Source organism: Monodon monoceros, unplaced genomic scaffold (genome assembly GCF_005190385.1).
Source record: "Monodon monoceros isolate NGI ecotype Baffin Bay Population unplaced genomic scaffold, NGI_Narwhal_1 Super_Scaffold_15, whole genome shotgun sequence".
Classification (NCBI taxonomy): Eukaryota; Metazoa; Chordata; class Mammalia; order Artiodactyla; family Monodontidae; genus Monodon; species Monodon monoceros.
The window spans coordinates 45,110,079-45,131,457 of record NW_021703771.1 but is presented as its reverse complement, the minus strand read 5'-3'; the positions used below and the strand labels follow the sequence as shown (position 1 = coordinate 45,131,457).

Below are 21,379 nucleotides of genomic sequence, written 5' to 3'. Positions count from 1 at the left end.
TAGATAGAAGGCAGCCACTTCTCTCACTTATCTTTGTGGTCTCTTACAGATGTAGTAGAGTAATAGTATAATTACAAAAACTATTGCATAGATCATTTTCAATGATGAAAGAATGATCAGAATATATAGAATGGATAAACAACAAGTTCCTACTGTATAGCACAGGGAACCATATTCATTACCTTGTGATAAACCATAATGGAAAAGAATATTAAAAAAGAATGTATATATGTGTATAACTGAATCACTTTGCTGTACAGCAGAAATTAACACAATACTGGAAATCAACTATACTTCAATAAAAAAAGAATGATTAGAAAATATGATCTTTCCAATTCTTCGGTAAATCTGAACTAATATAAAAGCCATATTTCATATATATCTGTGAATATTATATAGAGACATATAGGACATTGTAAATTTTTAAATATGGCAACCAATAACATTGTAAGTTTTTAAATATGGCAACCAATAAAAGGTTTAAAAGTGAGAGAAGAAAGGAAGGCAGTGAGATGAGTTATCCACTTACATTTCTACAAGGTGCTATACAAGGCTTAGTTCAAAATATATACAGAAAATTATATGCAGGGGAGGAGGAAGGGAAGAAAAAGAACAAACCCTTATTTCACCTACTGGTCAAACATTCAATTACTGATCAATCCTGAATCCATACCACTTTAATTCTGCAGAGATTTTTTAAAAAGACGTATCTATACCTATTATGGAATTTTCCTTCTCATCTACTTTACGTGTACAGTTGATGTGATTTAGCTCCAAAATGATGAAATTTAGTAAGAATCAGAATTTGGCCTCTCAACTTCCTGTTATTAGACTCTTTAGGATCCTGAAAGCTGATTTAAAGAGTCTCCTAACATTGTTAAAGAGAATACTAACCACTGAAAATTACAATGATAACATTTACTTTCATCTTTGGGGGAAAAAACGTTTCTAATCGGGCTGATTCAAGATCCCTGAACGAAACTGCAAGGTAAACCAATAATACTTTTAAAAAGCCAAAAGCAAAGTCTGAAGATTATTTTTCTTATGAAATGAATACAGCAACCTTATTTAAATGGACATGATAGGACCTTATCAAGTTAAGGGTTTTTGTAATCTCCACTGCAACTCTAAAGTAAAACCCAAAATTAAGCAATAAAATCTGAAGCCATTTACTGAACACAGTATAGTGTTGTAAACAATGAATTTAAATCCTTCAGGGTGCAATACAGCAGCTTCCCACTAGCCATCTATTTTACAGATGGTAGTGTATATATGTCAATGCTACTCTCTCAATTCATCCCACCCTCCCCTTCCGCCCCGTGTCTACAAGTCCACTCAGCTTGGTGCTCTGTGATGACCTAGAGGGGTGGGATGGGGGTCGGGGGGGGGGAAGGGAGGCTCAAGAGGGAGGGGATATATGTATACATATAGCTGATTCACTTTATACTACAGCAGAAACTAACACAACATTGTAAAGCAATTATATTCCACTAAAAAAAAAGTCACACACTCAGAATAATAAATAAATTCTTCAGGGTAATTATTGCTAACTCTACTATCAAATTCATGGATATTTTGCCTCTGTCTAAAAAATTTTAAATAGTATGCAAACATTGAAACATTTATATGCTAACAGTTAATATTTCTCTTATTAATGGCTGAGGACTTATATTAAAATTCTGAAATACAGGACTGCATATCTACATTTTCACCCGTGTGTTTCTCTCAAGCCTAAAAATAAGAATTGGAGTAAGCTATTTTCACAGAAATTTAGAAACATTCACGGACACATTAATGGCTTCATGTAATAACCGAAGTAAATTTAGATGATGGTTTAAATCCACACTCCCCTCCAAAAGACTTCTTCCCCTACTTTTATATACTACCAAGTATTTTCAACCAACTAACACAAGAATGTGCTTTCTAAAAATATAAAGGGGATAGGATCATCCCATTATGAACTAACCTAAACATCTGAGTAATAACTTCTAAAATAAAATCACAGAAAAAGATGGTGCATGGTTAAAACTATTAATATATATTTAAGACAAAGAGTTTATTTTTCAATAAGAAAACAAGGAAAAAGAGAGCCCAACCTGACCTTGTATGCCTGCCCAATAGAACTTTCCATCATAATTTGTGCTTTTCACCTCTGGGGCAGGGGGAGGAGCTTAAACTCTGGGTAACCTCATGTAGTAAGGGAAAAGCAGCATAAATACTGCATGACAGCTCCCCCCGGGGCACAGAGGAAGGCACAGAGAGCTGGTAAGAAACCAACTCCAGGAACTTCCAGCATCCAGGTAAGTCTATGACTGGTGGACTTCCATGTTAGCTTATTTGGAAACAAGCTTCAATTAATTATTTGGTTTTTGTGATTTAAAAAAATGGCTTTCCACTAAAGTGCACTCAGAAAGTTTAATTTGAATCAGTCTATTAAAAATAGTCCTAATTAAACTATATTTGTAAAAACATGTCCTAATCTGAATTTCAGTGTATTTGAGACTATTGGTAACTTCAGTCTATATCAAAGATCTTGAATTATTTAATACAGACATCCAATTACAGTTTCTGTGTTTCTTTTATTTAAATAACTTTATTTTCACTTGATTACCTGAATGTGGTTTTCAAAAACAACTAAGACATATGCTTGTATAATTAACAAAATTATAACTCTCATTAATTTATGGAATATATTCAGAATATATAGGATAAGGTTAAAAAAAGTAGATAACTATTTAAAGAATTCATCTGTGAAACATCAGAAAAACGAAACAGGTCAGTAATGAAGCTATATGAAATTATTGTTTTTCAGAATCCAACTGAGAACATGCTGCCACAGATAGCCCTTCTGCTGCTAATATCCTTGAACTTGGTCCATGGAGTATTTTATACTGAGCGATACCAAATACCTACAGGCATAAAAGGCCCACCATCCAACACCAAGACACAATTCTTCATCCCTTATGCCATAAAGAGTAAAGGTAAACTGACCTATATGTTTTGCTCTATTAACTAGTGGGTTTTTGTTTTCTACAATCTTAATGATCTCTTTAACAAAATGTTTTAAATTTTATTTGGCGTTAAATTTATCTTCAAACTCCTCAATTAGCCCAAAAGGATTTATGGAAAAAGTAGGTCTATTCAAGAACATTCATATCCTTCACACAAGTATAGCAGAAAGATATACCTGAAGAATATTAGGAAATTTTTTCCCTCAATGATGCTTTTGCACAAATAACTACCCATAATCTAGACATATTAATCCAATCAAATTAATGTTTAAGATGTTTTAACTAAAAATAATTGCCAATTATATACAAAAAGAGTAGCAGGTTTATATATCTAAATGCTTACACATATTTACTTTTAAAATTCATTTTGCTAGCTTACAAATACATACAAAATTGAGTCTTAATTATCAAATAAAATGAGATGCTCTCCAAAGAAATTTAATAGGCAAACGAAGCAGCAATTCTCCTAATTTTTAAATGCATTTTTGTTAAGTTTCGTAGTTAAGTGCACAGACCTAACTGCTTCAAACTAGCTATGCAACCTTGAGTAAGTTATTTATCCTCTCTGTGCTTTAGTTCCCTCATTTGTATAACAAGGAGCACCTCTTTCAAGGGCTGTTCTGAAACTTAAATGAGTTAATATGTAAAGTGCTTAAGTGTTAGCTATTACTTCTACTACTACTATTACTACTACTTCTACTTCTCATACTACTTCCATTACTTCTACTTCTATTTCTACTTCTCTCCTCCTCCTCCTCTTACTACTACTATAGTACTGGTGGTGTAGCCTTAGACAAGTTTTAACTTTGTTCTTGAATCTATCCTTCACCTGCTCAGCTTTCTTGGCTACTATGAAGAGTACTGATATAATGTATGTAAAGTACTAACAGATCCTCAAAGAAGGGCAACTATTAGGTTTCATATTCACTAATTCCATTTAACAGCTATCTGGCACAAACTGCCCGTTACACTACAGAATTACACCGAGTAATATGAACTGATTGTAGGATTCAAATTTCTTTTCCATAGTATTTTTTCATTATGCTTACATATTTTACACTGTAATTAGCAAATTCAATGTATCGCATTGTCTTTTTAAAAAAGAAAGATGAAATTTTAAATGTTTCTTGAAAGGTAGCTTAATGATCAAAACTAAATGCACAAGTACTCAACAGATTCTCTTGAATGTCTCAAAATACAAATAAAACATAAGAAAGAAAAAAGTTAGGAAAAAAGAATAAAAAATAAGAAAACATGATACTTTACTCGAAGCAACAAATGAAATTTGAAATGCTATGACAAACATACACTCTATGATCACAAATTCAGACTCTTTGTAGCTTACAAGACCATAAGGAACAGTTGTGAATTAAAATAAAATGCACCACCACTTTTAGAAGGTTAAAATATTTTCTATCTTTTCACCATAATGTACGGCATCATTTTTTTTGTAGAAAATGAAAATGTATATCTTGTTAACAAATGAAAAGTTTAGAAACTATTTTAACTATGAAATCCACCTTAGTCTACTTGACAATACAAGGTGGAAACTCAAAAACATTATTATCCACTGGCAGTCAAACGAAGATAAAAGCCCACAATTTACACAAGCAAAACACTGAGTTGATAACAGATGTACAAAGAACTCCTGTGCAATTCCTAGGCACATCTGTTCAAACAGGTTAAAAGAGAACTCAGTCCAAAACACACTAAATTATGCTGCAGAGGGTTCCACAACTGGTGGACACACAAGTGCCATATTCTGACACAATCAACCACTTTGTGTGCATTTAAGAAACTTCTCTAGTGGGTAATCGTTATTCTTTGAGGATAGTGCCACCCTATCAAGCTACAAACAAGGGCTTGTGTCCCTCAAGGATACAACAGAAATCACATTCTTTCATGTACTGGAGAGGTGGAGAACCTATTAGGGTAACATTCTAAGTGATAGAGATCACTGTCTTTGGAGTTCCAGTCTCAAATGGTGCTCAATGCAGTCATTCTCAGTAAGACTTGCTTGCTTTTCCTCTCTACTTTAACAGTTGAACAGATTTCCAACCAGACCAAGGCATTATTTTTAGTACAGACATGATCTTTATAAGATTCTGAAGCAAACCCCAATTTAATATGGTGTGCATTTTAAAAAATGTCCTATTTTATTCCAAATCATTAAAAGAAATCCTTTACTTATTCATTTATCCTATTTGCAATGTATCAATGCTCATTTATACATACAGACATATCATATAGGTACACTAAAGTCAACCAACAATACATGTGTAAACACATGGAAATCTCTTCCGTAAATTAATTTTTTCGTAGTCTTTTTCCTGATGTCATTTTCTTACAATCTATGAGTAAATAAGACTCCACACATTTGTTTGCAAATGAAATATAACTTCTAGTTAGTACAAAATATAAAGATACCCAAATGAATTTCCTATTTCAGTATATCTGTTTTAATGATTCTGCTCTGTATTTTGTTTCATTTGTTATCAAATGTTTTTCAAATATCATGAACACCTCTACCCAAGAGTATAACATTCTCAACTACTGTTGGCTGACTACTTCTTACATGCCAGTTAATTAATATGAAAGATTTTAAATGTGCCAACAACTAATAGTTAAAAGAAACTATATCCATGAAAATACATTTTCAAAGGCAATTTACAATTCAATTCATTTAATATTAATTCCATTTTAGTCTTCATTTTGATATTTAAAGCCATTAAAGATTTAGTTAAATGGAGTTTAAGCATATTAATACTTTCTGTACAAAAAAGATGTAGCTCAAAAGTCACAGTTATAAGTCATTTTCAGGGTTTTGACCAAACTATTTGACTACTGCGACATCTACTAAAACTATCATTACTATGAACTGTTTTCTGACAGCATAAGAATCTAAATAGTATACACAGGCATTCTAACTATATTTCTGAAAATTTATTAAACATTAAATTAATTTTAATATAAATCCTGCAAGTAGATATTTAGAAACATAAGCAATTTCATTACCATCTTTGCTAGCTATCAAAGAATTTCTCTGAGAAAAAAAAAGACTATTTTATCTAGAGGCTTATGATAATGCTGCCTAAAGATTCTTTGACATAGTAATGCTTCCGTAATGGTATATCCTAATGCCACAAATGTCTGTTACATCCCACCTTAGACTGACTAAAACTAAAACCCTGGACACCTCTTAAAGCACTTATCAGATAGACACTTGTTTTATTCTCTTTGTGATTAAAGCTCTTATAGGTGTTTTGAGCTTTTCCTATACTTGTCGCTCAATAGCATGCTTCGCATCACAGGCACTGAATAAGTAATTTTTTAGTTTAAATTTATTATATCAGTATAAGTACTCAGCTCAAATGAACACACAGATCTATGAAATCAACAATATTTGCATTAATCGAAAACTTTATATAAGTGCTTTAACACTACTGTATGTACCTTGCCCATTAATTCTCTAATTCCTTGTTTCAATGTTAAGTCAATAGCGGAGAATGTACGAGCTCACGGTATATACTGAGGTTAAAAAAAAAAAAAAAAAAAGTCATCCTAAATCTAAACTGTTCAGCAGGGTCATGGCAGACGTAAATTAAAACAGACTGCATCTGTCCCTTATCTTATAGGATAGCTTTTTTGAGGGAAAGTTGTTATAGTTCTTAAACTCGTTCCCATTTATTCTGTACTTGCCTTTTCCTTCTTTATCTGTCAAATGCCTTTTTTTCCCCCTTCCTTTCTAGGTAGATGATTTTCCTAAAATAAATGTGATAAATTTACCTCCAACGCACTCTTATTCTAAATGAATTCTTCAATCCCAGCTTATTTTCATGGATCGTTAGGACGCAATGGAAGTACCACGGTAGCCATGATCTTGTGAAATCATCTTCTCTAGCAGTGTTTTTTAAAACAATATAAAATGTATTGTCAAACCATTTAAGACCAGTCTTCCAAAATGGTCTGACTGATACTGCAATGTCCTGTCCTCATTTATATTTTGAGAAGCAATGATTCCTTAGCATTACTAACCACCCCCTACCCGGACCCGGTATGTGTACTGGGCATGTCTTGTAGGTATATCAGTAAGAGGAGAGGAAGGTATTCCTGGTCCACCAGGCCCTGCTGGACCTCGAGGGCACCCAGGTCCATCTGGACCACCAGGAAAACCAGGCTATGGAAGTCCTGGACCCCAAGGAGAGCCAGGGTTGCCAGGACCGCCGGGACCATCAGCCACTGGGAAGCCAGGTCTGCCAGGACTCCCAGGAAAACCAGGGAAGAGAGGACCATACGGACCAAAGGGAGATATTGGACCAGCTGGTTTACCAGGACTACGGGGCCCGCCAGGGCCACCTGGAATTCCCGGCCCAGCTGGAATTTCTGTTTCAGGAAAACCTGGGCCACAGGGACCTCCAGGAGCCCCGGGACCCAGGGGCTTTCCTGGAGAAAAGGGTGCACCAGGAGTCCCTGGTATGAATGGACAGAAAGGGGAAACGGGATATGGTGCTCCTGGCCACCCTGGTGACAGGGGCCTCCCAGGTCCTCAGGGTCCCATGGGACCACCGGGCCCCCCTGGAGTGGGGAAAAGCGGTAAAAATGGGTTTCCAGGACAGCCAGGTATCAAAGGTGATCGAGGCTTTCCAGGTGAAAGGGGGCCAACTGGCCCACCAGGCCCCCAAGGTCCTCCTGGGGAACAAGAACCAGAAGGTACTGGAAAGCCAGGAGCCCCTGGAGCCCCAGGCCAGCCAGGGGTTCCAGGGACAAAAGGTCACCCTGGGGCTCCAGGGATAGCTGGGCCCCCAGGGGCTCCTGGCTTTGGGAAACCAGGCTTGCCAGGCCTGAAAGGACAAAGAGGACCTGTAGGCCTTCCAGGGGGTCCGGGTGCCAAAGGGGAACAAGGCCCAGCAGGTCATCCTGGGGAACCAGGTCTGACTGGACCCCCTGGGAATATGGGACCCCAAGGACCAAAAGGCATTCCAGGCAACCACGGGATCCCAGGCCCTAAAGGTGAGATGGGGCCAGTCGGGCCTGCAGGATACCGTGGGGCTAAGGGAGAAAGGGGCTCCTCTGGGTTAGATGGAAAACCCGGGTACCCAGGAGAACCGGGTCTCAGTGGTCCCAAGGGTAACCCAGGGTTGCCAGGCCCAAAAGGTGACCCTGGAATTAGAGGACGTCCTGGCCTCCCAGGCCCTGAGGGCCCAACAGGAGCTAAGGGAGTGCCTGGGCACAATGGTGAGGCTGGGCCAAGTGGTGCCCCTGGAACTCCAGGTACTAGAGGTCCCATCGGGCCACCAGGCATTCCAGGATTCCCTGGATCCAAAGGGGATCCAGGAACTCCGGGTCCTCCTGGTCCAGCTGGCATAGCAACTAAAGGTCTCAATGGACCCACTGGGCCACCAGGTCCAAGAGGGCTCGCTGGAGAGCCTGGCCTCCCAGGGCGCCCGGGGCCCCCAGGCCCCCCAGGCCAAGCAGTCCTGCCAGAGGGCTTTGTGAAGGCAGGCCAGAGGCCTTTTGTTGGTGCCAACCAGGGAGTAACAGGAATGCCTGTGTCTGCTTTCACTGTTATTCTCTCCAAAGCTTACCCAACTATAGGTACTCCTATCCCATTTGATAAAATTTTATATAACAGGCAACAGCATTATGACCCAAGAACTGGAATCTTTACCTGTAGGATTCCAGGAATATATTACTTCTCCTACCACGTGCATGTGAAAGGGACCCATGCTTGGGTGGGCCTGTATAAGAACGGCACCCCTGTAATGTACACCTATGATGAGTACATCAAAGGCTACCTAGATCAGGCTTCAGGGAGCGCCATAATCGATCTCACAGAAAATGACCAGGTGTGGCTCCAGCTGCCCAACGCAGAGTCGAATGGGCTATACTCCTCTGAGTATGTCCACTCCTCTTTCTCAGGATTCTTAGTGGCTCCAATGTGAGCATATTCCCACCGAGCTAATATGAATCTGCCTGAAAAGGCATTCCCCAACTCCACCCCACCCCACAAAATGCATATGGAGGTAGGCTGAAAAAAAGTGACTAATTTTAGTTTTCCAAAATACAGATCTGAGCTTTCAGACATAGTGTACAATATGTGAAAACCCTCTCGAGTTCCTAGTCAGCAATCCTAAGTCTCTCTAAAGTTTTCTGTGAACTCCTTCAGTATTTAAAAATTCTACCATAAAAGTACTGCTAAGCTAAAAAAATAAAATGATCTTAAAAAACCCTGAAATGTGATGCTAAATCATGTTAAATTTGATTTTAGAAATTCAGCATTTCCTTTTAAAATAAGCCTGTTTCTAACGATTAACAGGAGAATTTCTAGGAAACATTCAGGAGGTGTCATGTATATATATGGGACTTAAATACTTGAATATCCAAATTTCAAAGACATTGTATACCCTAAGATCTTTCTGATGACGCATTACTCAAAGGCTTACGTGGTCCCCTTCATCAATATCTATTCAAGTATACAGGTGCATATAGACTTTCTACAGCTCTCATAAAAAACCCAAAATATTATGTTAAAAATAATCTGAAATGCAAGGTGCTTTAGTCATGAACCTTTTCGAACTCTTCTGTGGTTGCAGGAAAGCTTTCTGTATACCCTTCACAACTTGGGTAGTGAAGGGTATACAGACGATGTCTGTATGAATAGGATAGGTCAAACAAATGATGTCTGACCTATTCTATTTATTTGACAGAAGTGTGATTAATTTGCTTTAATTCCTTATTCAGTCTTATGTAATATGATTTTGTGGGTTTACAGAGCATTAGCATATGTATCTTGGGCCTTCCATTCCAGTGAAATTATAATTGATGTGAAGGATTTCAAAATGTGACTAGAAATGAAACGACGTTATTTATTTATGCTCTGTACTGTATTTTTATGTTGCTGTTTAAAACTTTTAAGCCGTGCCTCACAAAATGTTTTATCTACTCCTTATTTACAATGCAATAAAATAACATGAATAGGTTATTATGCTGAATTTATCTGACACCAGCAATTTGCTATTCTCAACCGTTTTTGTAAGGCTTTTCATTTTACAAAGTTAATAAAAAGTAAAATGATAAAGTGGTGGGTAGCTTTTATAGGTGTCATGGTTATGCCCTCCTACCGGAGATGGGCATTCCCACACACCCAAGCACTCAGTGTGGACTGTGAAAAGCTATCAAACAACCATAAGTGATCTACAAGCCAGGGTGAAGGGCTGGTGGCTGGGATTAGAAAAGTAAGACAATCACCCAAATGTAGTGATGTTCTTCTGGGAAGGAAAGAAGCAGGCAGCAGAGAAATATGTAGTCTGAACAAATATTCTGTAGTTACTATTGATTGCCTTGACATGTTTTTAGTCATAATATTTAGGATTATTTTGATGGCTTACACTACATTAAAAGGAAGGCAAGCAATTTTTATGTCCATCAAAAGGCAACATTTTTCTCAGCTGAAAAACACTGCTCTTGAGCATCCATAGGTCCACTGGCTGAATTAGGGCAGTCTGGTTCAAGTCATCAGGGTAACATACTATAAAGGCATCTCTTAATTCCTTAGAAGCAATCTCTCTGTGTAACCCAAGCAAACCTGTGGATGGAACCGTAAAACCCTAGGCTTGGGTTGGTGATATCTCTGCTCCCATTCTAGGTGAGCCGGTCCTGTTTTTAAGCAATAAGAATAGAATTTTCACTTTCCCTATCTGTCTATAATTACAATACTAATGATTACAAGTGTCACCAACCTTCATTCCCAAGCCAGGAAACAGCAAATTCTGGGGAACCCACAAAATGACCCTACTGGTAAGCATGTAAAAGACGGCATATCTTAGGATACTGGCCATTATGGCCACAAAACAGACATGAATAAAAGAAGCTCTTAAAATATAACCAGTATCAACTTTATGGCAATATTTAAAACCAAATTAAATCTTAATTAAGGAACACAGAAAAATAGGTAACTTCTAAGTAATTCATTAGATACACAGCATTGAACAAACATCTAAAGTCTCTCTTCACGTTACTCACCTTTAAAAGCTGACATTTTATAATTATGTTGTATACCAGCAACTATGTCCTTCCAAAAATCAAATGGTTTTTGACCATTGTTCTGCTAAAGAAAAAACAAAATCCAAATGTGATACATGTAGTAATTTTGTTTTTAAGCATAACAGAAAACACCTGACAAACAACAACTATAATATCACTGTATTCTAAAATAGGGATTCATGTTTTAGAAAACATAACATAAAAACTTCTCATTTTTCTAAATGTGATTTTAGAAAGAAATTTTCCATGAAAATCACTGATACAGAGAGATATATACATATGACTAAATATTAATATAACTCACATAACCCAAATAAAATAAAAATTTCCACTCATTATAAAATCTAAACATTATAGAATATTTTTAACACATGAGAAAATCTACAATGTTATAGCCTGTGAGGTACCAGAATGTGTAACTTCATGTACCATGGCATCAGTGGAGCTAAGAGGCCTGAAGCCTTAAAACCTCAAAAGCTGGTTACTGTAGAATTCTGTGCACATTTCCTTGAGTTTCAGTATAAAAGAGGAGCAAGTCTCTATTATTAAGGAGGTTCCTAATCCAAAATTCAAATCATTTTTACTAAGTTTTTTTTAAACCAGAAAGCAAGTAAACAATTATACAACGTTATAACCCTGTGCTTCCTTGGAAACATTAACCAGTGTCCTTCTATCTAAACAAAGACCAACTACTATATATTATTAAATTATATAAAGTCCAATTTAAAGACTGGTGCATTTGTATATAACCACTATAAAATGAGAAACTGACTCCATCTCATAATAACTTCTATAAGCCAGAACTATTGCTCAACAGAAACTTTCACAAGCACACAAATTAATTCTGATTCAAAAATAAACCATTATCTAGTCCTATCAGAAACATTATCATTGTGATTTTTAAAGACAATATATGCAAAAAGGAAAGTGATTCTGCCATAAAACCAGTTTCTGTTCATAGGTCCTAAACTCTAGGTATAAACTGATATAACCAGAGATCTATTTAATCCTGATACATAGGACAAGGAAAAAGTCTATATGCATTAAACTATGCCCAGAATGATGAATTTAAAAATTTCACCTCATTTTTCTGGTTTTATACTATTTACAATGCTTAAAAGGACACATGGAATTTCCTTAAATTTCTTTTATTTATTTTCAAAAATTCTGCTAATGAAACCAAGAAATATTCTTCCCATACGCAGGTTTGGTATTTTCTTTTTCTAGACTATCGCACCCCCTGCTGCTGAACAGGTTTATCATTGGTGGGGTCGGGGAGGGAGAAGGGATGGTCGCTATTTAATTTTCCAAAAATATTTTGACCAAATTCTCTATGTTTTTCCTCCTCAGTCACCTCTGAAACCACAAAGAGGAAACTAAGTAAAATCCCAACTCAAAAGACATATATAATTAAGTCCTCTGATTTATAGCTAAATACACTGCGCAGTTTCTAAAAAATGAGTCCCCACTCACCTTTGTTAAAGAGTCCACCACTCTGGCACACAGAAGAGCTCCAGGCAGGTCAAAGTAGTTATCATAAAAATAATATTTTCCTAAAAAGAACAAAAATTTAAACTGGGAACAAATTGATGCCTCGTTTATGTGACATACACAGAAACTTGTCTGAAGAGAGACTAGATTTTGGTTTCGCTACTTAAAGCGGCTTTTATTTCAATTCAGAATCACTCCACTACAGCCTATCATCACCTGTTAAAGAAGGCTTCAGCTACAAGGCTACTACAAGAAAGTTAAAAAAGGATATCCATAGTTAAGCACTTTATTAAAAAATATTTATTTTTTAAAATGTGAAAATTAGACCATATCCCAAATATGAAACAGATTATGAAAAAGTCACAATTTAAATTATCAATGTCACTGAATTTCAAAACCATCAACCTGACACTGGAATACCATGAAGTGCTCCACACAATAGTGCCTTTGCAAATCTGTGCTCTGGTTCCCTAGAGCCCCGCATTCAATCTTCATACAATTTCAGACAAACTTCAGTACAATGTTAAGAACAGCCAGGGTGAAGAGAAGAATAAAAAAATCAGATCACGTGAGGACACAGTGTACTTATCTTAGAGAAACTCGGAAGCACAGGCCTGGCACACTCTAGGGTCTCTGGGGGGAGAGGGATTTGATTAATCCTGTTTGGCCCTAGGGTAGAATTACACTTGAGCCCTTCCTTGGCACCGATGTCATTTTTGACTCTGCTGTGCCCGGGCAGACGCTTTTGAGGACCCATGTCACATCCCCTTGGTCCACGGCTGATCCCAGCCACAGCTGTGCTAAACAGCAGCATCCTACCTCAAGCTCACCTGTGCCATTCCCTTTCTCTGAGAGCCTCTGGAGCCCACATGGCAAGCCTCAGTCAACAGGGTCAGGAGCCAGTGAACGAATGCCCCAGCCTCCCGTCCCTTGGACTGACAGCTCTGAGAGGTGTTCTCTGCACTTCTCCTCAGGAGTCCCGGTGGAATCCAGCTCCTGCTGTTCTTTCCTTCCACGTCACACCCTCACAGCTATATCACTCCCTATCTCACTCCCGCATACTGCGATCAGGAGCAACCGCTCTGCTCTGAGGGGGAACGTAACCTCAGAGTCCTCTAGAGAACCCTCGGTACAAGGAGGAATCCAACAGAACCAATACATGGAGTCAGATTTCAGTTTAATGTTAAGAAAGTACTTTTCAAATGGTCATAATTACTCTTGTGCAGAGTATTGGTAACTGCCTGATTCTGAGTCCCCACTCCTCCCGTTTGTAAGTTGTGTATGAGGTTATGCAACACAGCTGCCTTGTTCCTTAGTGTCCACTAAGCACAATGTCCAGCATACTGCAGGCACTCAATTAATGTTTGTTGAATGAATGAATGATCTAAAAATAGAGCGGATTACTGTCAACCCTTGAGCAACATGGGTTTGAACTGCATGAGTCCACTTATACAGGTATTTTTTTCAATAGTAAATACTATAGCAGTGCATGATCTGTGATCTGCAGTTGGCTGAATCCACAGACGTAGAACCTCAGATGGGGAGGAACCCCAGGTAGGGAGGGCGACCATAAAGTTATACTCAGATTTTTGACTTCACGAGGGTAAGTGTCCCTAACCCCTGAGTTGTTCAAGAGTCAACTATATTTTGGAATGAAGAAGTGTCACGGGTGAATTAGGAGAAAACTCTCTGCAAGGGCCAGATGTCTAGCCCTTTAAATGCTACTTAATGCCCCTCACATCTTCATGTCAAATTATTAAGGATATATAAGGAATAAAGTCAAAGTTCTGTTAATTCACAAAATGGTTGCATAGGTTTGTATGTCCTTTCCCTCAGTTAAGAATATTTTGGTTAGCACAGTCTTCCTGTTTTTTACTCTCTCACAGCTGAAATTGTTGTGGGAACATCTCAGACTCATTTTCATTCCCAAGAAAGGTTAAGATGTCTTTGTCAGCGTGAGGAAAAGCGGGAATTTGGAGGAAAGGGAGAAGCTATTCCATGTACGCTTCTGCCCACACTGCTATGCTATGAGACCAAACACTCCAGTGCTGCAGGGACCAGGACAGTGGGCACAGGTTCCCAAGGCTCACTAACCTGCACTGTATCTAACCTCTTGGCCCGTGACACCAGAGTGACCTGCCTGAACCAGACAGCCAGCTCTCTTGGGCACTGTGGGAGCAGGAGGTGTGTCATCGTTGTACCCTTGCTTTTCCCCTCCCCTTTTTCTCCTTTTGTGGGCATTAATAGATGAAATTCAGTTTATGAGTTGAAATACAGATTATGAGCCTTGGTTGAGGATCTAATCAAATAGCTCAGGGGTTGGATGAGAAGGACTCATTGACTTCCACCCTCAAGGCAAGGGGCTGATGTCACTCGACTATCAAAAATGGGCTAGATGACCACCGCGTGGACATAACAGGGTTTGTGCAGCTGTGACATGTTAACAGTGCCAGGCTGCTCTCGATGTCTCTCCCAACATCAAACTCACAGACTGTGCTCATGAAAGCTTTGGCCCTCCAAATCCTTAGAGGGCAGACAGCTCACTGGGACTGAGGTGATTACTGAATTTAGTTCAAGAGAACAAGCCTCTGAATCAAGATCGAGTCCTATAATCATTAAGCTTTACACACAGAAAAACTGTTCCACCAAAACCCACTGCCAACACCTCAGCCTTGCAAACCTGTGTACTCTTAGTGATGAAGGAACAAAGGCATATGAATGACTGAGGGGAAGAGAACAATTCATGATAGTGTAAGTTCCCACTTCTCCTGCAGACAAGTGATATCATCTCCATTTAAAGATAAGGAAAGGGATGCTAAGAGTGGCTTAGTAATTGACCACATCACTTTAACCAGCAAGTAACTGAGTTACTATCAACCAGGACTGTCTGGCTCCAAGCGCCTTGTGATTTCCACTAGACCAAGCTGTTTCTGCATAATCTACCAGTATGGGAAGAAAAAGATCAAAAGGACTTGCTCTCTGGAAATTGGCTGGTAAGAAAAACCATACTCATGCCAAGGCAACCACGTGAGAAGCGCTTATCAAATAACTTGTCAATAAAATGTCTGTGTCCATCAATGCTTTAAATTCCCTAAGTGTACTGGTAGGGATTTGTACTTTACAACTCTCTACTTAACTCTGAACACGAATATACTCATTGTAGAAAGAAGTAGCCCATAAAGAATCAATTGGAGTTCCTGAAAATAAAGGCCTTATTTGGCAATATTTTAAACCCACATATTCGTAGAGCAACTATATTTCTAAAAACTTACCCTGGATATATTTACAAAAGTGCAAATTATACATGTATGAAAACGTCACTGCAGGCTTGTTTGTAATGGTTAAAAACCGCTCACAACATAAATGTCCAATGTGAGGACACTGATGAAATACATCATGATGTAGGCCCTGGATGGCAGAGCATGCCTGCATCGAAAAGAATGAAGTACATCTGTCTTCGTGCTATTGTGACGGAATCTCCAAGATGTAGATGAAAAAAAGCAAAGTACAGAAAAAGTATGATCCTTTTTGTATACTTAAAAAAATAAGCTTCGGGGAAAGGGGATTGTGGGGGACAGGGGTTGGAAATAATTACTCTTCATTTTACTTCTTTCTATAATATTTACATTTCCTGATCATATGCTCCCATTATTTTTTTTTAGTATAAACAAAGTTTAACTGGAATCACAGGCCGTTTTTTCCTTCTTTTATGTCTCTACATTAAGAAAAAATGTGTTATGTTTCAAAAGCATTAGCTTTCTCTTACTATTTTGCAGAAACAGTAGGCTTCTATTATGTGTCACAGCCCCATCACTGGGCACCTGGAGTGGAAACACTTCCCTAACCAGCCCAGTTAGGAGTAAATAAACTCCAAGACCATACTCAGAGCAGCGCTCCTGCGTAAATTACGCACCACAAGGAAGTTTTGATCCTGCGTAAATTACGCACCACAAGGAAGCTTTGGATTCTAGGAGGCAGTGCTCTCTAGTGGGCAGAGCAGTGGGTAAACAGGCGTGACGTGTTGGGTGAATGCTTTCTTTTGTAGCTGGGAAATACTTTACTTCTTTAAAATACTCCCGATTTCTGAATGGATGTCAGAATAAAACACTTAGCTGGGTGCCTACCTTTTCTGGGAGAAGGGAAGAGTTTATAGTTAACCCATGAACAATGTGGGGAGGGGAGGTTCGTGGCTCTGACCTCCACGCAGTCCAAAATCTGAGTATAATTTATAGTTAGCTCTCCTTACCCGCAATTCCACACCCACGGATTCCATGAACTGTGGATCGTGTAGCACTGCAGTATTTACTATGGAAAAAAAATCCACGTATAAGTGTATCTGAGCAATTCAAACCCGTGTTGTTCACGTGTATTTACAACTGCCTACATCTGGACAGACAACAGGCATTCCCTATCACTTGAGTAAAAAGGAAATCCATCCATTTAACTTCTAGCTATTCTGAGTTGAGATGTGTGAAAGCATTCTATACCTAACCCCAAGGTGAAACCTCAGTTTTTCCTATCAACTTATTTTATCAAGATAACACACATTTCCTGACATTTTCATCTCACTACAATAATAATAATAAAAAAAAAACCCCAAAAGATAGCAAATATAACAAACAAAAACACAACAGTAATAAGGAATAACTCCAACTGTTTTCCGGTTACTACATTTTCTAAATGAAAATAGGTGCATTTCAAAACTGTAGTTCAGGAGAAAATGGCAAAAAAAAATTAGAACAAATGAAAAACTAACAATCAGGACTTTTAATAAGGTCCATCTGTTTATAATAATGTTTTAATGATTCTTTACTAATTTATGCACATCTGTGTTTATAAATAATTTTTGAAAAATCTTTTCATGTTTACTCATGGTGAAGCTCTTTAAAGAGATTTGGAAAAATGTGTAAAATCACTTGGAATAAAGGGGAAAAAAAAACAAAGGCAGAAGGTACTAGAAATGGCAGTAAAGAAAAGAATTCTAGAAAACAGGAGAGATGAGTAATGTGGGGAGAAGTGGGGGACAGAGAAACAAAAGTAAGGATTGTGCATGTAACAAATTGATAAAAATACAGAATAAGGAATGTATTATTCCTTGTTCTTTACTCCAGAACAAGTGCAACTAGAAAGGTGAATCAACAGAACATTAAATACAACAGAACCAACCGCCAAAGAGAAAATCAGACACGTGGGAAAAAATACATCCTATTCCTATGAAACCATAGCAGGTCCTTTGTGGGTCCTGCCCAGCAGGGTGCAAGGAGGGTCTTCTTTGTGTCCTGACGTCCCAGGCTCAGGGTCCAAAACAACAGGGGAGGGAATGGCAGTGCTGCCCCACACATGACCCATACCTGACCGGCAGGCCATTCCCGAGTCTGGCGTGAAGTGCTTCCACTCCTTCCTGCCGTACTCCTCCGCCAGCACCTCTGGAGCCAGCATCTTTGTGCCGTGGCTTGCCCTGGTTTGGGGAGATGAGGCACGTGACTCATCAGTGGTTCTCCTGAACACCCCCTCCTCCAGCCTTGTTATTGTTAATTCACCCTGATACTATGAAAGGATTTTTACAAAAAAGGTTTTCAACTGGATGACTTCCCCATTTACGGTCCTATACGGCATTTCTCTTGACAGCTCTTATTCTTCTCCATGTCACCCATCAACCAGCAAAGTGATCAGGGGCAGCTCACTCTGAGGTCAACGCTGTGGCAGTTGCCCTGGACCAATACTATAAACCACAATTTCTCTGGAAGAAATATGACGACTTCTTGCCTAAGAAGCTGTCAATTAGCTACGCAGATAAGATTAGCCTAACTGGAACAATGAGGAAACACTGCAGGGACTGGGTGGGAAGCTGGGCTGGCAGCAGGAGAGAAAGAGCAGCAGTCAGAGCACGAGCTGCGTCAGGCCCGCAGGAGCAGGGAGGTGCCTGGCACCCAGGGCCGGCGGCTGTGAGCACAGGGGACTCATGAAGATGAAGGTGGGGTAGTAACATGCCACTCAAGGACACCACAGAGCTAAAAACACAATGGGAAACAGCAAGACGAATGGGGCAAAACTTGGAACAGGAAGACAAGAAGGTAGCTATTTTTTGTACTCAAAATACTGCTTTTGCATCCGTTGGGCCTGGTTAAGAGAATCTTACCCTGTAGAGAAACAGTTGATATTTTACGTTGTTTACTTTGAGAAATTATAATGCTAGGGAGTATTATTAGTCTTCTCTTGGTGTTATATTGTGGTAGCAAAGCAAAATGAAGGAAAAGGAAATGAAATAAGAAGGGCAAATGGAGGAAAATCATAATCGGGATCCTATTTATAAACAAGTTAATATTTACATAAAAGCTACTATATGTAAGGGTGGAGGAACCTTGAGCAAGAAATACGATCAGAAAAGGAATCTACTATATTGTTTGAAAGCAGGCATCAAGGACATAACCTTGTAAATTCAAGAGAAGCTGCAGGTTGGCCAGAACTTGAATGGAGATGGTCAGACCTTGGGAAAAGGGTTTTGGGAGTGGGGACCAACAGACAGATGTGACAATAAAAGAAAGAAGCGAAACTGTGGAATGTTTTCTATTCTTTTAACCATGATTGAAGACAGCCAAGTACACTGTAAGAATCTGAAAGTGGCATTTAAGGTCATGGTCAAAGCTGCATTGTGTGTGTGTGGTGTACACACACAAATCAATACACACACTCTATCTCTAGTTGCCTGAGAAAAAACATGCAAATGAATTATAAAATAATCAGAAGTGGAACCACACCTGGCCTTGCTAGCTACACCTTAGGGGCCGGTCTGGGGTAGAGTGTGAGTCTGTACTGTGCAAAAAGAATGATGTACCCAAAGGGAGAGTGTGTACAAGGGGTAACCTGTGCTGAGCATCCTCTTCGTGAACTCTGACCACGTCAGCATAAATCATAAATCGTACAACTGCACAGCCACGTTAACTGCCTGTACTGTCAGTACTGGGGGAAAAATAGATGCTCACTCCATGGTACCCTCTGTAAGACTAAGAGCAGCGATGGCAGCTGCTTCTCAACTGCCTGCCCTACTCTTACTAATACTCAAAGTGTTGGACTCACCCTAGGAGGAGGGAAGGAAAGGGAGTCAGCACTAAGTTTGGGAGGGGGGGAGATACTTATGAAAGTTGGAACAATCTAGAAACACTTCCAGAAGGAGCTGAGACACAACATGGGTCCTGCATGATGGGGGCGAATTTGGATAAATGGGGGAAGAAAGAGAGGTGTGCCTAGACCACCAATCCCCACCCAACATCCATTCTCTCCTTCTTCCTTAATAAAGACAGCTTCAATTTTACTCCAGGTTAGCACAATATAATTCCCAGGCTCTGTGGTCAAAGAGATAAAGGAATTTATTAACATTCTACTGTATTTCCTGAAAATATTTCTGATGAGCTAAATTTAAAGAATTAGACCTTTCAATCTAATGCTTCCAGATTTATATTTAAATGGCTCAAATGATCCACATAAAGACATGCAGGCACATAGATAATCTGCCATCTGATTGACTAAAGTAATAATCTTCTTTAACCCATACCTTAACTATCAAATGCTATATGGTAATAAAATGTCCTGGAAAGAGTGAAGTTTTGACTTCACAACTAAATTTTATTACCTGAGCACGGTGCCATTATCTGCAAGTTTAATGAAGTTCCCGTCTTCCAGATCCAACGCCAAGCCCTTGCAACTGAAATAGAAAATTCTGATTACCAGTCAATTCACACAGTTACCTAACCCAAGAAATAAAAATTTATATTTTCAAAAAAATCACAATGCTAAAAAAGGACTCTCCCACCCAAGTGAATGCTATGTTAATCAAACAAGTAAGAATATCAATTCTAAAATTAAATATCATATCCTCAGAGACGCAAGAGGGAAGACATATGGGAACATATGTATATGTATAACTGATTCACTTTGTTATAAAGCAGAAACTAACACACCATTGTAAAGCAATTATACCCCAATAAAGATGTTAAAAATATATATATATCATCCTCAGAGCAAGTACATAAAGAAAACTGTTATGTGGGCAAACCAAGGACAGCATATTCAGTGTTTAAAATCTTTGAGCTTTTAAAAAGAGGAATAAAAAAACTCACAGAGAACAAAGAATAAACACCATTGTATGCCTCTGTTAAAATGTACAAATGCTTTCCATTAAATAAAACACACACACAAACACACATTTGTATTCTACAAGTTAAGATCTTGGCCAGAAGCTTTTCTGTACTCTTTAGAATCTGCCTCAATTTAGGTCGGGTTATAAGAACTAGCCCTCTGGACTGGGCATACTCTTGAAAACCGCTACAACAAAGTCAAATACTAAGTCTGGGGTTCTTCACTGTAAAACACTTAGGGATTTGGGAAGAAAAATGGGTACAGATTCATTATCATGAGTAATAAAAGCAAGAAGGTAAAACGGCCACCAAATACCAAGGGAATTAAAAAGAAAACGACAGGGTACTTTAGAAACATTATTTACTTTGGTCCACAGTATAATTTCCAGAGTCGGTGGTTTCATACAGTAAAATATTTCTGTTTCTTCGTTTGCTAAAAGGGGTAGATCAAAAAGGACTAACCAAACACTGGAAGAATGTATAACAGATGAACTCTGTTGTTCTAGAATTATTTCTGTATGTATTTTTCATGCGTTTCAGGACTACTGTTATTTTTCAACCGAACAATTTAAAGTGGTTTAATAGGACTTTTGTTTGTTTTATTGTTTAAATGAGGAAAAAGGACAAAGGAAGCCTTGGAAAGTTGAGACTCCTAAGCCAGGAAGGGAGTAAGCAGTCAGAGTCTCAGACATAGGGGTA

The 21,379-nt window shown here is 38.6% G+C and overlaps 2 protein-coding genes across 3 annotated transcripts in view; one reads left to right on the top strand and one right to left on the bottom strand.

Annotated features, from left to right (window-relative positions):
* Positions 1 to 21,379, bottom strand: part of NT5DC1 (5'-nucleotidase domain containing 1) — a 120,998-nt gene that overhangs the window by 93,235 nt on the left and 6,384 nt on the right. Inside the window, exons 3-6 of one of the 2 annotated variants that reach the window (XM_029223517.1) lie at positions 20,176 to 20,247; positions 17,897 to 18,003; positions 12,528 to 12,607; positions 11,034 to 11,118 (exon numbers count right to left, since the gene is read on the bottom strand). In XM_029223517.1, coding sequence (XP_029079350.1) covers positions 11,034 to 11,118; positions 12,528 to 12,607; positions 17,897 to 18,003; positions 20,176 to 20,247 — 344 coding nt within the window. The remainder of the gene's footprint in view (positions 1 to 11,033; positions 11,119 to 12,527; positions 12,608 to 17,896; positions 18,004 to 20,175; positions 20,248 to 21,379) is intronic. The other variant, XM_029223518.1, reaches the window with a different exon arrangement.
* COL10A1 (collagen type X alpha 1 chain) lies at positions 2,235 to 9,116 on the top strand. The gene is made up of 3 exons (XM_029223516.1): positions 2,235 to 2,300; positions 2,813 to 2,981; positions 7,092 to 9,116. The coding sequence occupies exons 2-3, from the start codon at positions 2,828 to 2,830 to the stop codon at positions 8,951 to 8,953; spliced, it is 2,016 nt and encodes a 671-aa protein (XP_029079349.1). The 5' UTR covers positions 2,235 to 2,300; positions 2,813 to 2,827; the 3' UTR covers positions 8,954 to 9,116.

Bases quoted from the DNA above. Each gene is read 5' to 3' on its own strand.
- COL10A1 (XM_029223516.1), top strand. From the start codon at position 2,828: ATGCTGCCACAGATAGCCCTTCTGCTGCTAATATCCTTGAACTTGGTC. The intron at 2,982-7,091 runs GTAAACTGACCT...CATGTCTTGTAG, and splicing joins TTATGCCATAAAGAGTAAAG to GTATATCAGTAAGAGGAGAG.